The following is a 13,212-nucleotide window of genomic DNA, read 5'->3' as shown; positions in this document are numbered from 1 at the left end:
AAAGCATACTTACGGTCTAGGTCTATATGCGCTGTACCTGAGTTCTAAGAAACTTGGCAATCGATAGACTAGGACCTGGCTAAAGATCTACCTCAGCGGTCAAGGGCAATTCCGGAGACCGGAACGTTGGGGAGCCATATCAGGCGAGAGTGTCGTAGATAGTGGGTTCACTTTACTTTACTTGACTTCACCTTGTCTCGTCTCAATGGCTCTTTCTTTCTCTAATAATTGCCGCAATCAACCTTTTTATTATTATCAATCAGTGGAGCTAAAGCTGTGAGCTGTCTAATCTGATAATCTCGATAATCTTGTTTCTGCTATTTCTTTCTTCTTTCCATCCAAACTCAACTCGACTTATTGAACTCAATTGACTGATCAAATACCCCGAGCTATTTGATCCGTATTCGACCGAGCCACATCGGCGTATTGAACCAATTCCGAAACTTGAAACTCCGTTAATGGGCATAACGTCAACAACAGCAGCACCAATTTTATATTGTCTTTCCTTTCCTTTCCTTTCTTTTTTTTCCAACTGTGCAACGTAACGACGCAACGATATATACATTTTACACGCAATCAATTATCCACTGGAAGTCGGCTCTTCTCCCACTTTACGGACTTCCTCCAATCTCGGATATATGTGTCTCCCGCAGGCCGGGCGTCTCATGGGCCCAGGCGTAGGTACAGGCGCAAGCACAGGCGGAAATATAGGAGGAGTGGTACTGGGAGTGACGTCGCAAATAGCCACAGCGCAATGTCCCAGCGCTCACAATACTAGCTGTCGCAGTCGTGGCTTTGCCTCGTGGGGACATGCAAGACACCCTAATGTCCAAGTCTCTCCTCAAAATACATGTCGTGGCCAGATGCTTCTTCTGCGTTCAAATACTGGCCCTCGTCCTCTCCACCTCGCTTGTCCTCGCCGTTTACGCGCTTCCATCTTCGCTGCACTATCAACTTGTGCATACCTGGCAGCCTCGTCTAAGCTCTCGACCCACCACCAGGCTTCGCCAAATACCATCTCCTACGCTCGCCCTTCAACAAACTCTCTACCGCATCTAACATCTTTTCGCACCAGACTTCAATCAACACCATCTCTTGTTGAAGCCTCAATGTCCCAGGTACGATCGCATACCGACTCTGGTCGCGACCAGAAAGATGGTCACAAACATAGCCACAGCCATGACCACGGCCATAGCCACGGCATTTTAGGGGGTCACCATCACCATCACGACAACGCCTACCTAACATCAGGCAACAAGGACGACCCAGGCGTCCGCATCACTCGTCTCGGCTTGGTCTCCAACTTGGGCATGGCAATTGCCAAGTTTGCTGGTGGATATGCTTTCAACTCCAAAGCTATGACTGCAGACGCCTGGCACAGCATCACTGATCTTGCATCCGATATTTTGACTCTTGCTACGGTTACATGGAGTCTGAAGCCACCAACAGACAAGTTCCCTATGGGCTTTGGCAAAGTCGAGAGTTTGGGTTCATTGGGTGTTTCAAGCATGTTGTTAATGGGAGGTTTATACATGGGCTGGGACAGCGGCATCAGTCTCTACGGTCACTTTTACCCGGAAGCAGCACACGGTATCCTCGAACACGTCGGACACGGCCATAGCCATTCTCATGGAGCCGCGGCACTTGGTATTCCAAGCATGCACGCAGCTTGGCTCGCCGCGGGAACAATCCTGATTAAGGAATGGTTATATCATGCTAGTAAGTTTTATCTAGTCACGAGACCAACGATGCATCGAAGAACGTGAGCTGACAAATCACAGCAATGAAGGTTGCGCGTGAACGCAGATCCTCGGTTCTCGCATCAAATGCTATTCATCACCGAGTTGACAGTTTGACGGGCTTTGTCACTTTGGCTGCCATCATAGGAGCTAACATGATGGAGAACGCGGCGTGGCTGGACCCCGTCGGTGGTTTGCTCATCTCAATCATGGTTATCCAAGCTGGTGCCGGAAATACTGTTTCTGCTTTCCGTGAACTGGCGGATCAAGGTATTGATGATGATATCAAGTCTTCGGTATCAAAACATGCACACAAGGCGTTGAAGAATGTGGCAGAAGGGCAAGAGGTTTCCCTCCGCGAAGTGAGCGGCATCAAATCAGGCCAGAATTATCTCGTGGATCTTGAGATGACAGTGCCCGGAGCGTGGTCCGTTGATGCAACACAGCAGGTTGAGGATGCAGTACGGACACAAGTAGGAGGCAAGGTGCGCGGTGTGCGAAGGGTTCGTATCCGATTCTCACCAAAGGAGGCAACTTCCAAGGCCAAGTTTGACGACTTTATCCCCGGTACCGTGATTCTGCCCCCAGAGACAGAGGAGGATGTTTCTGAAGCAGAATCGGACCATGATCACGGCCATGACCTGAAATCAAACGGCAACCAAGACCATGGCGATGGCCTCCGGAACAGGAACAAGCATTAGAGTGGAAGAAGCTTAAAGACAAAACGACCCTCCACTCAATGTTGATTGTTATTACCTCTGCTCTTATGGCACGCCAAGGTCAACCCTGTTAGCGATCAGGGGCTAGCTTCGCTTGGGAATTGAGCTGCGGGCCAGTGGAGTCCGGCCAGGTGAGCTGAATTGACGAGCGACTAGTCAAGGAGCATGAGACGCGAATCCAGTAGTAGCTGGTAGCTGTTTACCTGACGAACAACGCCAACAGCATATATCTGTACACGCCTCTTTTCATGTTCTTCTTATGGAATTAGAGATTCCTGTTGCAGCAGAAATCGACCTAGAATGGCGGAGGGATGCATAGGGAACATTATAAACACTGGAAGAGAAGGCACAAGGAAAATATTTTAGAAGCTATACATCATAGATGGAGCTATTAAGGACGAATGGCTGTATCGATACCCAGACAAGATAGCCAATTGGGTTTGGCTTGTGTTGCCCATTCGAGGATTGGAGAAAAGTAATATGCAGGTCATTCTTTGTGGTGTTGCCCAGCTTAGACGCGCCCCAAACAGGAGTCAGGGGACTACTATATATATAGGTGTAGATCAAAACAACAAGAATGGGAATACTAGACAACGAGAAGAAACGAATGCTTTGTTTTAACAGAGATGAGTGAATTCATACCGCTGAGCCTTGAGAGAGTATTGGCAAGTGTCTGTGCATCCGCCTCACACGGAAACAGTATGTCTGTCTCTATTCGCCTGGAGGAACAAATGTTCATCACAGCTGACAGTGAGAAATTAATTATTCTGTACCTGAATTGGCTTTTTCTACACCCCCTAACGTTGTTGAACTGTACAAACTGTCGTTACAAGCGCTCGTTGCCCATTGGCGCTTCACTGGGTCTTTAAGGTCACGGGTCTTATTGGCCGGGATATAAGAGATGGGTGTGAAGTTTAAGATGGTTCTTGACAAGTTTAGGCTAAATGCGAACAGAACGCTGGGATTGATGAAGAGATTGAGTACATCCAAGAGAAAATGAACTGTTTTCTGCACATGTCCTAATTCACAAAACGGATAGCAGACTAATGAGAGGTTCTCTAGGTCCTGCAACTTGAGAGTTGGATAATGATGTCGATCAGTAAGGAGTCTCCTTGGCATTGGTGTCTCTCCGCGTTTGTTGATATATCACCGTATACAATGCTTCTTTAATGTTTTCGAAAATAACTGTTCATCGACAGTTATCTTTCTACAACTTCCTCTGCCTGATCCATATCGTGACTTGTCTCAATGTCTGTGTCTGTTGTGTGAAGCGTCGTAAGGTCAACGATATTCCTTTCTATACACGCCCCTCCTTGGTCCCCAGGCTGCCATTTTATCGAGGTTCGAAAAACTGGGGTTGGTTTGGCGGGATATGACATTGCCAATTGTAAGAGCTTTACAGAGCACTTGTAGCGGAGACGAAACCCCACGTTGATATGGACGATGGAAACCAAGAGAAAGTCTCCATCTTTTATCTTCCTAGAGAAAAAGACTACGTAGTTACAAATTGGCCAACATGTTATGATAGATAACCATAATGGCACAGGTAGTAGTTACGGGTTGCCAGTATTCTGATCACTATCCAGGAACAAGGGCTTGGAAAGTATCTGTTGAGATAGAGTATAAAATGTCTGCATACGGATATATACCCCCGGACATGTAATTGTGCTCATATGACCTCTGAGCCCAGTATTGGCGTGTTCTTATTTTTGGGTTTGAATAAATTGGGCAAAGAGAAAAGAACAGAAAGAATAAACCCAGCCATTTCTATAATAGTGTTGCGTGTTTAAACTTGGGCGTTCTCACATGAGTCTGGATACCCATTACTATATTCACACCTCAAGTTGCCATCTGAAGTTTTTCTGATGCATGTTACCCACTGAAGACACTCTTTTAGTGTGTCTATCTCTCATTCTTCCCTGCTGGGTTGACGGTGGCGGTCTAACATGATGCAGTTACCGGCAGTGAAGCATCTATTGTACTGTACCTTACCTCAGCTAAGGCAAGGTACAACAGTATAAAGCCCAGCTCGTGGCTTTTTTTCTGGTGTTTTCCTCAGTCTCACTCAACTCAATCCTACAACGTACACACTTTGGTCACTCATTGGTCCTTGTATAACCAACTGTACCTTTATAAATTTACAGTGCAGAACCTCCAATCTTTACGGGGCCTGCGATTGACATCCCCTGTCGTCATAACTGCTACCATTGACGTCGCTGTGGTTGGCGCTCTTGGATAGTTTCCCATCTCTCAATATCTTGACTGATTTCATACGTACCACTTTATCAACTTGAACCAACTCACGATGCCTTTCCTCGCTCGGGACAACAATACAGACAAGTCTGCGGACTTCAAGCCTCTATACCTCGGCTTTGATCTGTCGACGCAGCAGCTAAAAGGCACGTCAAATAAGATACCCTCAGCAACACGTTTCCAGCGCAATTAGCTGACAGTATCTCCAGCTCTCGTCGTCGACTCAGACCTCAAGGTCATTGGTGAAGCCAAGGTCGATTTTGACAAGGACTTTGGCCACAAATATGGCATCAAGAAAGGTGTCCATGTCTACGAGGAGACAGGCGAGGTCTACGCACCCGTCGCCATGTGGATGGAGTCCGTAGACCTCGTTCTTGACCGATTGGCTGAAGCTATGCCTGTCCCTCTTTCTCACATTCGCGGTATCAGTGGCTCTTGTCAGCAGCATGGCAGCGTCTACTGGAACGGGAACGCCTACGAGATCCTTCATCACCTTGACCCTCGTCTTCCCCTGGTGGTTCAGCTGCCACAGGCACTCTCGCACCAGTGGTCGCCCAACTGGCAGGATCAGAGCACCCAAGCTGAATGTGATGCCTTCGATGCTGCGCTTGGCGACCGCCAGAAGCTCGCCGAGGTTACTGGAAGCGGTGCCCACCACGTATGTTAAGTACCAGGTTATATATCAAAAGCAACACTAACATGTATTTCAGCGTTTCACCGGAACTCAAATTATGCGCCTCAAGAAGGATCTCCCAGATATGTACGCAAAGACTGCTCACATTTCTCTCGTCTCTTCGTGGCTCGCATCCGTCTTCCTCGGTGCCATTGCTCCCATGGATGTTAGCGATGTCTGCGGCATGAACTTGTGGGATATGTCTCGCCAGACATTCAGTGAGCCTCTTCTCGAGCTTGCTGCTGGCAGCAAGCGTGATGCCCTGAACCTGAAGAAGAAGCTCGGCGAGCCCTGTCTGGACGGCGCCGCTGTTCTGGGCGCTATCTCACCCTACTTCGTGGACCGTCACGGCTTCCACCCCGATTGCCAGATCACACCCTTCACTGGTGACAACCCCGGAACTATTCTAGCTCTCCCCCTTCGACCCTTGGACGCTATTGTTTCGCTGGGTACCTCCACAACCTTCCTCATGAACACACCTAAGTATAAGCCTGATGGTGCTTATCACTTCTTCAACCACCCTACAACCGATGGCCACTACATGTTCATGCTTTGTTACAAGAACGGGGGTCTGGCGCGTGAGCGAGTTCGAGATCAACTCCCTAAGCCTGAGAATGGCCCCACTGGCTGGGAGAACTTCAACAAGGCTATTGAGAGCACTCCCGCCCTCGGTGCCGCGAAAGATGACGACAGGCGGAAGCTGGGCCTGTACTTCTACCTTACTGAGGTGGTGCCAAATATCCGTGCCGGTACTTGGCGATACTCTTGTGAGCCCGATGGTTCCGACCTTCAAGAGGTAAAGGATGGCTGGGATAAGGAGACTGATGCCCGAGTCATTGTCGAGTCTCAGGCTCTCTCCATGCGCCTGCGCTCTCAGAACCTTGTCGAAAGCACTCGACCTGGCCTACCTGCCCAGCCTCGTCGCATTTACCTCGTTGGAGGTGGTTCTCTGAACCCAGCCATTGCTCAGGTTATTGGAGAGTCCCTTGGTGGCAGCGACGGCGTTTACAAGCTCGACGTCGGCGGCAACGCCTGCGCTCTGGGCGGAGCCTACAAGGCCCTGTGGGCTCTTGAGCGCCAGCCAAACGAGACCTTTGACGAACTTATCGGCAAGCGATGGACCGAGGAGGGTAACATCCAACGAATTGATGAGGGTTATCGCGAGGGAGTGTACCAAAAGTACGGCAACGTTCTCGGAGCATTTGAAGGTCTGGAGAAGAAGATTCTCGCCGAACAAGCTGCAGGTTCAGATAACGGACACAAGGAATTGTAGGCAAGCGGTTGATTTATTTCCAGGGTATCTAATGTCTAAAAAGGAGGAGTTTGTGTCTAATGTCATTATCTAACGTACTTGCTCATGAAGCGTCGGTGGAAGTCGGAACGGAGGAGATCCTAGAGAGTTCGGGTTAGCGAATGTCGTCTTTTTTGAAACAGCCTTCAAGTAAGAAGGGTGAATGAATGTATATAGAAGCTGGCCCGTTGCTATGCAAAAATAGAACAAAAAAGACTTACGTTTACGAACTCCTTCTTCTTGCCCTTTTCCTCTGTGCCACGAGCTTGGTTCTTGAAGACCACATCGTCGTCCCAACGGCGCTTCATGTTGAAATCTTGCTTGTTTAGGAGAGGATTTCCGAGGGCAATGTTTCGTTCTCGAGCATCTTGTTCTTCTTGGAGACGCTCTGCTTCCTGCAGTATGTGTTAGCCCCAAGCCTACAATATTGAATGATCGCGTAACCATACCTCTTTCTTCTTTCTCTCCTCTCGCTCTTTTCGCACGCGATCAAGTTCTCTCTGTAGCTCCGCATCAGAATCATCATCGCTATCGTCGTCGTCGTCGCTGTCCTCCTCGTCCTCTTCACTGTCGTCATCGGCATCAATATCTCTTGTCTCTGCTAATATCCGTCGTCTTTTCGCTTCTAGGTCTTCTCCTTCTCCATCTGTGGTTGGAAGCGCTCGTTTGGTACCACCAGAAACGCTGGCCTCGTCGTCCTCGTCGGCATCGTCGATCATAGCAGGGGCGCCGTTCTTCTTGGTGAAATGGGCGGCTTCAGCGGCGAGAAGCTCGGCAGCGAGGTCGCGAGTAGGATGTTCGTCGGCATCACCACCTTGACCAGCCTGACGATACTTCAGTTGAGTATGGGCTGGTAGAAGACGTTGATGATAGGCTGGGCCACGGAGGGCTTCTTTGCCACGAGCCTGCAAAAGTTAGCATGCGTTTCTATTGATAGACCGAATTTACGAACCGGGTCAAACGTAGGCCTGTGAGCGGTAGTCATGGCGACAATTCCTTGATCTTTTGTAGTTAAAAAATTGTAGTTTTACTGTTGATACAAAGTCTGGGAAACTGCCGACGCGAGGCGTACTTGCTCTGGAAACAGACGTGCCGGCCATAAGTGGCGATTCACCGCCCGGCAGAATTTGTTCAATGTTTGTCTCTGTCTACTACGCTTTAGCACTCTATATACATAGCATTGGTTTTCACGACATTTTTACATAAAAATAACATCCAACCATGCCGCGTGAAGCCGAGCCCTCTCTTTCTGAGAAGACGTTTCTTACTCAGGCCCTGAACGAGGGTTTGCGGTTAGATGGGCGCAAATTCGACGAATTCCGACCTCTTGAGCTCACTTTTGGAGATGAATATGGAGTGGCCGAGGTGAAATATGGAAAAACAAGGTAAAACAAAACTTGTCGAGAACATTTGAACAAACACTGACCTATTTATCAGTGTACTGGCCAAGGTCTCAGCCGAGGTGACTGTGCCATACACAGACCGTCCTTTTGACGGAGTTTTTACAATCACATCGGAACTCAGCCCCATGGTCGCTCCTTCATTTGAGGTCAACCGCCCTTCACTCGAGGAGATTCTTCTTTCAAGGCTTCTTGAAAAGACAGTCAGGAGATCGGGTGCCCTGGATACCGAATCACTATGTCTCATCGCCGGCAAAAAGTGCTGGTCCATCCGAGTTGATCTTCATGTTCTTGCTCACGATGGCAACCTTACAGATGCTGCCTGCGTGGCCGTCATTGCAGCCCTTCGACATTTCCGCAAGCCTGATTCAAGCATCGAAGGAGAAGTCCTTACTGTCTACACACCTGCCGAGAGAGAACCTGTACCTCTGAGCTGGCTTCATTCCCCATTCTGCGTCACGTACAGTTTCTTTGGCGATGAAGGAAGCCAAGTTCTTGTCGACACCACCTGGCTTGAGGAGCAAATGCGTGTTTCTCACTGCACGTACAGTCTCAACAAGCACGGCGAGATTTGCCAGATTGCCAAGCTAGGAGGAGACGCCCTGGATGCGCCGCTGTTCATCCAGTGCGCTCAGGGTGCGCTCAACCGATCCAAGGATCTTTCAAACATTGTGGATAACAAGCTTGCCGAGGACGCAAAGCGAAGGGACAGGGGAGGGCTTCTGGCAGAGTTGACGGCTGAGAACGATAGGTGACGCTAACACTTACAACTCAATGCCGATGAAAAGCAATAAGAATAAGGAAAATAGATATCATGATACCCCGAAGAGAGATTGCCATGTGCTTCCCATGCTTCAGTATTGATAGAAGTGATTCACTGATGCTCAAACCAAGACCCAGTACAATACGCCAGCTAGACCGGTCTATCCAAGTCTTTGTCATTGATCATAAAACGCATTAATTGCACAAAAGAACCCTCAAGGTCGATTAGCTACCGCATAACAGGCGGCCGAGACTCCTTGTTCCATTGCACTCGTGTCCTCACCCATTCGATAGCTTCTCGAACTCCATCGCCTGTCAGGGCGCTCAGAGCCAACACACGTGAGTCGCGAACGGCAGACCCCTTGTCTCCCTCCATAACCTTCTTGACCAAGCCTTCCTTGATGCGTATTGTCTCGACACAGTCCTCGCGGTCTTGCTTGTTTGCCAAGATGAGAAGGGGTACGCCTTCGGTCTCTGTGTGTTGTAGAACGTCTTCGAGAACGAGACGACACTCTTCCAACCTGCCCAGGTTCTCATCGTGCTCAATGTTGCCGTCGCCGATATCTGTGCTGTCGATTATAAATACTATAGCATGGCAACTCGTGTAGTAACTCTCCCAAAGTTTGCGTAGGGAGTGCTGTCCGCCTACGTCCCATAACTTCAGGTACATGTCCTGCAACGGTATTGTTGAGACATTCTGACCAACGGTAGGTACTGTCTTGAGTTTCGGATCGGGTCTGTTTGGCAAGAACATTGACTTGACTTGTTCGTGAAAGGTTGTTTTGCCAGCGTTGTCGAGACCTAGAAGAATAACCGAATATTCTGGAAGGGAGATGTTAGTATAGGCTAACTCCAAAGAACAGAGAGGCGGTAGCTCTTTGTACTAACCTTCTTTACTCGTTGCATAGAGGTAGAGCCCTTTGGCGAGATGATACATCGTTGTCGCGGAGTTTATAGCTAGAGAATCGAAGCATCTAATGCGTATTTTGTATACAAGAGGTGGATGCGACAGTGTGACTGTTGAGTGAAGATGATACCTTGCGGCTCTAATGTGAAATATTTATGTAGCTACACGAGCCTCTATTAGGTGGACGTGGTCTCTGTCGCGGGGGTTTGGTTCCTGTAGGATTTAGTGGATAGAGCCACTGAAGAGCCTCATTGAAAACGCCCTGTCCCCCGCCAACCGCCCTGGCCTGAGCACGGACAGCCGCCCTTGAGCCCCGCTGACTTGCATGGAGTTGTACAACCATTTAAGATCGAGTCCTCGTTTGAGATCACAGGGCACAAGGTGGCATTTATCCTATTCAGAGTCCTATTGATTTTTTGCCTACGGCTAATTACTTTTCTTTGTGTTTCGATCAGATAGAGGTTAGTTTGGGCTGTCTTGGTAGTCAATGCGTAGAGCAAGATAGTATCTGAGGACTTCCTTGACAAAAGACTGTAGGCGACCTCGCTTCAAAAAGGTATATATTAGTAGACAAAGTTGATTATTGCGATCAAGCAAAAGCGTTAGATTGTAGCTTGGGTTTTGTGGTATTATAAATGATTATGCTGCTTATCCATAACACAGATTCCATAGTTGACTGCACCTAGGTAGGCATCAATTAATTAATAGTGGAATAGCCAATCAGAGTATTGCTTTATTGAAAGCTGTCGCCTTTCATCTCCTGCGCCTATCTTGGTTACTTGGCCCACCTTAGCTTAGGTGTTGGATCCAAGCTTCCTGGCCATCGCATATTCCAATCATCCCTCCATCCACCCATACCTCTCTACTCAGATACAGGTACAGCATTCTTTCTTCTGACACTTACAAATTATTTGCTGCCTGGACGTTGCCTCCATTTCCGTCCCCCCGTCATCACCAACTGTACGATCCGAATACTGCTTCTATTGCGCTCTCGCCCCTTTGCGAATGTTCTCAGTATCGCATTTTACGAGGTTCGCGCAGGGAGTCTCCCACTTGATCTCGCCCTAAGCGAAGCGATCGCGATATAATCTCCAACACTTCCACGACTTTCGTCCATTCGTACACGGACGGCTCTTTCGTAATGGCTTCGGCAAAACTTGTTGGAATGGGCTTCCAGCTCCTTAGTACGCTACATCCTAGTCCGACTCGACTCCCACGACATGAGGGCTGACGTATTGAACATAGAGCGAGCCACCGATGAAGAAGACACCGACCCCGAGGGTGTGTTTCCCCACGCAAGACATGGACGATTCGATACACCTTTACAATTACTGACCATGACTTCCAGAGGGTGACTCTGCACAGAAGGAACTGTTCGCAGCATGGGCGCTCTTCATCTCGATTATGTTGCTCATAGTCGCCTTTTTCACAAGCTACATGCTTCAGATGAAGAAAGTCACTGCTATACACGAAACGGTTATATCTATTTTTGCCGGTACGCTTTGGAAATCTGTCGTCATGCGATCCAATGCTTACACCCTCTCTTCTCATAGGAATGGTGGTTGGGCTTGTTCTTATGATCTTTGGAGGTGACTCCATTCGAACCATGATCAGCTTCGACTACCAGATCTTCTTCAATCTGTTACTGCCGCCCATTATTCTGTCTTCGGGCTATGAACTGCATCAAGCCAACTTCTTCCGAAATATCGGTACTATTTTAACATTCGCCTTTGCTGGAACCTTCTTGTCGGCTGTTGTTATTGGCCTCATCCTGTACTTATTCACCCTTATTCCTGGATCCTTGGAAATGTCCTTTGTCGATGCGATTTCAGTCGGCGCAACTCTCTCTGCTACCGACCCTGTGACTATTCTGGCCATTTTCAACGCTTACAAGGTCGATCCGAAGTTGTACACCATCATCTTTGGAGAATCCATCTTGAACGACGCCATTGCCATTGTCATTTTCGAAACTGCGCAAAAGTATAAAAAGGGCGAGGCTGCTGGACTTAGCATCATCAGTTTCTTCGAAGGCACAGGCATCTTCTTGCTGGTCTTCTTCTGCAGTTTGTTCATCGGCTTTCTTGTCGGTGTTGCTACGGCACTTCTGCTCAAGTTCACCTATCTCCGTAGGACCCCCAAGATTGAGAGCTGCTTGATGGTTCTGATCCCATACGCTACTTATTTCTTTTCTCATGGTCTTCACATGTCCGGTATGTTACCTTGAGTCAATCTCTCTTCACCCGGATTCTAACATCTATGCAGGTATTGTGTCGTTACTTTTCTGCGGCATCACTCTTAAGCATTATGCCTATTTCAACATGTCGCGACGAACTCAGCTTACGACAAAGTTCATCTTTCAGATCTTGTCGCAATTGTCCGAGAACTTCATCTTCATTTACCTGGGACTAGCTCTGTTTACCGACAACCATCTTCAGTTCCAGCCTCCTCTCATTATTGTAACTATCCTGGCCGTTTGCGCTGCTAGATGGGTCGCCGTATTCCCCTTGTCCAAGGCTATTAACTGGTTCATCCGATACCGCGCCAGCAGACGAGGGCAGGAGGTTGGCGACGAGCTGCCCTACAACTACCAGGCTATGCTTTACTGGGCTGGTCTAAGAGGAGCTGTCGGTGTAGCTCTGGCTGCTTTGCTCACTGGCGAGAACTCCCCTGCACTCCGAGCCACTGTTCTAGTCGTGGTTGTGCTCACCGTTATCATTTTCGGAGGCACTACCGCTCGTATGCTTGAGATCCTTGGAATCCGTACCGGTGTTGTCGAAGAAGTTGACAGCGATGACGAATTCGATATCGAAACATTCGGAGGGGGTCTTCAAGTCAAGCGATCAGGAACAGGAATTGGTTACAATCCTCGCAGGAATGGCAGCGTCGCTCTTGGCAGCCTCGAAGCAGGCCAGTCTGCTAGTTATGTATCTGGCGCTTCGTCTCCGCACACGGGCGGCCGTCCTACAAGCAAAGTACGAAAGAACTCTATACCTGAGAGATCTGACCTTCTTCGCCATAATGATGATTCAGACATTGGTAGCGACATTGACGTCTCCGATTTACCACCTCCAGCTCGTCGCTCGCCACTTCCGCGCTCCAACACCGCTACTCCATCTCGTGTTGACAGTGCATACGCGACTCCTATATCGGAAGCACCCGGAGGCCAACCGATCACCGCATCCAATGCGATCCGGCAACTCTGGACCTCGGAGGATCCTGCCAGTGTCTTCCACCATCTCGACGAGGACTTCATCAAGCCCAGGTTGCTTCTTCAGGGGGACAGTTCCAGAGGCGGCAACGGTGGACCTAGCTGAATGAGTGTATATAGTAAATGATGGAATTCCGTGTTTCCCATTCCAAGTTGTGGGCTGTACAATCCATGTGCATGACCGGCGTTAGGTTTTAGTTGTATAGAAATATATTCATAATAGATATAAATGATTTGGTCCGGACGTTCATCTCGCCTTC

The 13,212-nt window shown here is 48.7% G+C and overlaps 6 protein-coding genes across 6 annotated transcripts; 4 read left to right on the top strand and 2 right to left on the bottom strand.

Moving 5' to 3' along the window:
* Nucleotides 1-459: 459 nt before the first annotated feature.
* On the top strand, nt 460-2,742 carry EDB82DRAFT_299760 (cation efflux family-domain-containing protein). The gene is made up of 2 exons (XM_025737494.2): nt 460-1,719; nt 1,782-2,742. The coding sequence occupies exons 1-2, from the start codon at nt 639-641 to the stop codon at nt 2,438-2,440; spliced, it is 1,740 nt and encodes a 579-aa protein (XP_025592349.2). The 5' UTR covers nt 460-638; the 3' UTR covers nt 2,441-2,742.
* A 2,021-nt stretch (nt 2,743-4,763) lies between these two features.
* EDB82DRAFT_529186 (uncharacterized protein) lies at nt 4,764-6,657 on the top strand (the record flags this gene model as incomplete). The annotated part of the gene is made up of 3 exons (XM_065609203.1): nt 4,764-4,887; nt 4,921-5,369; nt 5,422-6,657. The coding sequence occupies 3 exons, from the start codon at nt 4,764-4,766 to the stop codon at nt 6,655-6,657; spliced, it is 1,809 nt and encodes a 602-aa protein (XP_065463256.1).
* Nucleotides 6,658-6,935: 278 nt separating this feature from the next.
* EDB82DRAFT_299711 (Pre-mRNA-splicing factor Cwf15/Cwc15) lies at nt 6,936-7,816 on the bottom strand. The gene is made up of 2 exons (XM_065607429.1): nt 7,628-7,816; nt 6,936-7,580 (listed from the first exon to the last, which is right to left on the bottom strand). Exons 1-2 carry the CDS (start codon nt 7,658-7,660, stop codon nt 7,095-7,097), a joined length of 519 nt encoding a protein of 172 aa, XP_065463255.1. The 5' UTR covers nt 7,661-7,816; the 3' UTR covers nt 6,936-7,094.
* Nucleotides 7,817-7,896: 80 nt separating this feature from the next.
* On the top strand, nt 7,897-8,830 carry EDB82DRAFT_529184 (ribosomal protein S5 domain 2-type protein; the record flags this gene model as incomplete). The annotated part of the gene is made up of 2 exons (XM_025737491.1): nt 7,897-8,060; nt 8,113-8,830. The coding sequence occupies 2 exons, from the start codon at nt 7,897-7,899 to the stop codon at nt 8,828-8,830; spliced, it is 882 nt and encodes a 293-aa protein (XP_025592346.1).
* Nucleotides 8,831-8,948: 118 nt separating this feature from the next.
* EDB82DRAFT_299705 (P-loop containing nucleoside triphosphate hydrolase protein) lies at nt 8,949-9,937 on the bottom strand. Its single transcript, XM_025737490.2, has 2 exons — nt 9,726-9,937; nt 8,949-9,659 (listed from the first exon to the last, which is right to left on the bottom strand). The coding sequence occupies exons 1-2, from the start codon at nt 9,772-9,774 to the stop codon at nt 9,067-9,069; spliced, it is 642 nt and encodes a 213-aa protein (XP_025592345.1). The 5' UTR covers nt 9,775-9,937; the 3' UTR covers nt 8,949-9,066.
* Nucleotides 9,938-10,553: 616 nt separating this feature from the next.
* EDB82DRAFT_451632 (Sodium/hydrogen exchanger family-domain-containing protein) lies at nt 10,554-13,195 on the top strand. Its single transcript, XM_025737489.2, has 5 exons — nt 10,554-10,928; nt 10,990-11,025; nt 11,093-11,239; nt 11,298-11,954; nt 12,007-13,195. Exons 1-5 carry the CDS (start codon nt 10,886-10,888, stop codon nt 13,056-13,058), a joined length of 1,935 nt encoding a protein of 644 aa, XP_025592344.1. The 5' UTR covers nt 10,554-10,885; the 3' UTR covers nt 13,059-13,195.
* Nucleotides 13,196-13,212: the final 17 nt, after the last annotated feature.

Source organism: Fusarium venenatum, assembly GCF_020744135.1.
Source record: "Fusarium venenatum strain MPI-CAGE-CH-0201 chromosome Unknown EDB82scaffold_4, whole genome shotgun sequence".
In the NCBI taxonomy this organism is placed as follows: Eukaryota; Fungi; Ascomycota; class Sordariomycetes; order Hypocreales; family Nectriaceae; genus Fusarium; species Fusarium venenatum.
The sequence above is the reverse complement of the archived record's forward strand: the minus strand, read 5'-3'. Positions and strand labels throughout refer to the sequence as shown.

What these genes read in the sequence shown, in the direction of transcription:
- EDB82DRAFT_299705 (XM_025737490.2), bottom strand. Translation starts at nt 9,774, where the DNA reads ATGTATCATCTCGCCAAAGGGCTCTACCTCTATGCAACGAGTAAAGAA. An exon ending in CTATGCAACGAGTAAAGAAG is followed by an intron (nt 9,660 to 9,725) that starts GTTAGTACAAAG and finishes TCTCCCTTCCAG; the next exon opens with AATATTCGGTTATTCTTCTA.
- EDB82DRAFT_299711 (XM_065607429.1), bottom strand. Translation starts at nt 7,660, where the DNA reads ATGACTACCGCTCACAGGCCTACGTTTGACCCG. An exon ending in ACAGGCCTACGTTTGACCCG is followed by an intron (nt 7,581 to 7,627) that starts GTTCGTAAATTC and finishes TAACTTTTGCAG; the next exon opens with GCTCGTGGCAAAGAAGCCCT.
- EDB82DRAFT_451632 (XM_025737489.2), top strand. Translation starts at nt 10,886, where the DNA reads ATGGCTTCGGCAAAACTTGTTGGAATGGGCTTCCAGCTCCTTA. An exon ending in AATGGGCTTCCAGCTCCTTA is followed by an intron (nt 10,929 to 10,989) that starts GTACGCTACATC and finishes TATTGAACATAG; the next exon opens with AGCGAGCCACCGATGAAGAA. An exon ending in AGAAGACACCGACCCCGAGG is followed by an intron (nt 11,026 to 11,092) that starts GTGTGTTTCCCC and finishes CATGACTTCCAG; the next exon opens with AGGGTGACTCTGCACAGAAG.
- EDB82DRAFT_299760 (XM_025737494.2), top strand. Translation starts at nt 639, where the DNA reads ATGTGTCTCCCGCAGGCCGGGCGTCTCATGGGCCCAGGCGTAGGTACA. An exon ending in GGAATGGTTATATCATGCTA is followed by an intron (nt 1,720 to 1,781) that starts GTAAGTTTTATC and finishes GACAAATCACAG; the next exon opens with CAATGAAGGTTGCGCGTGAA.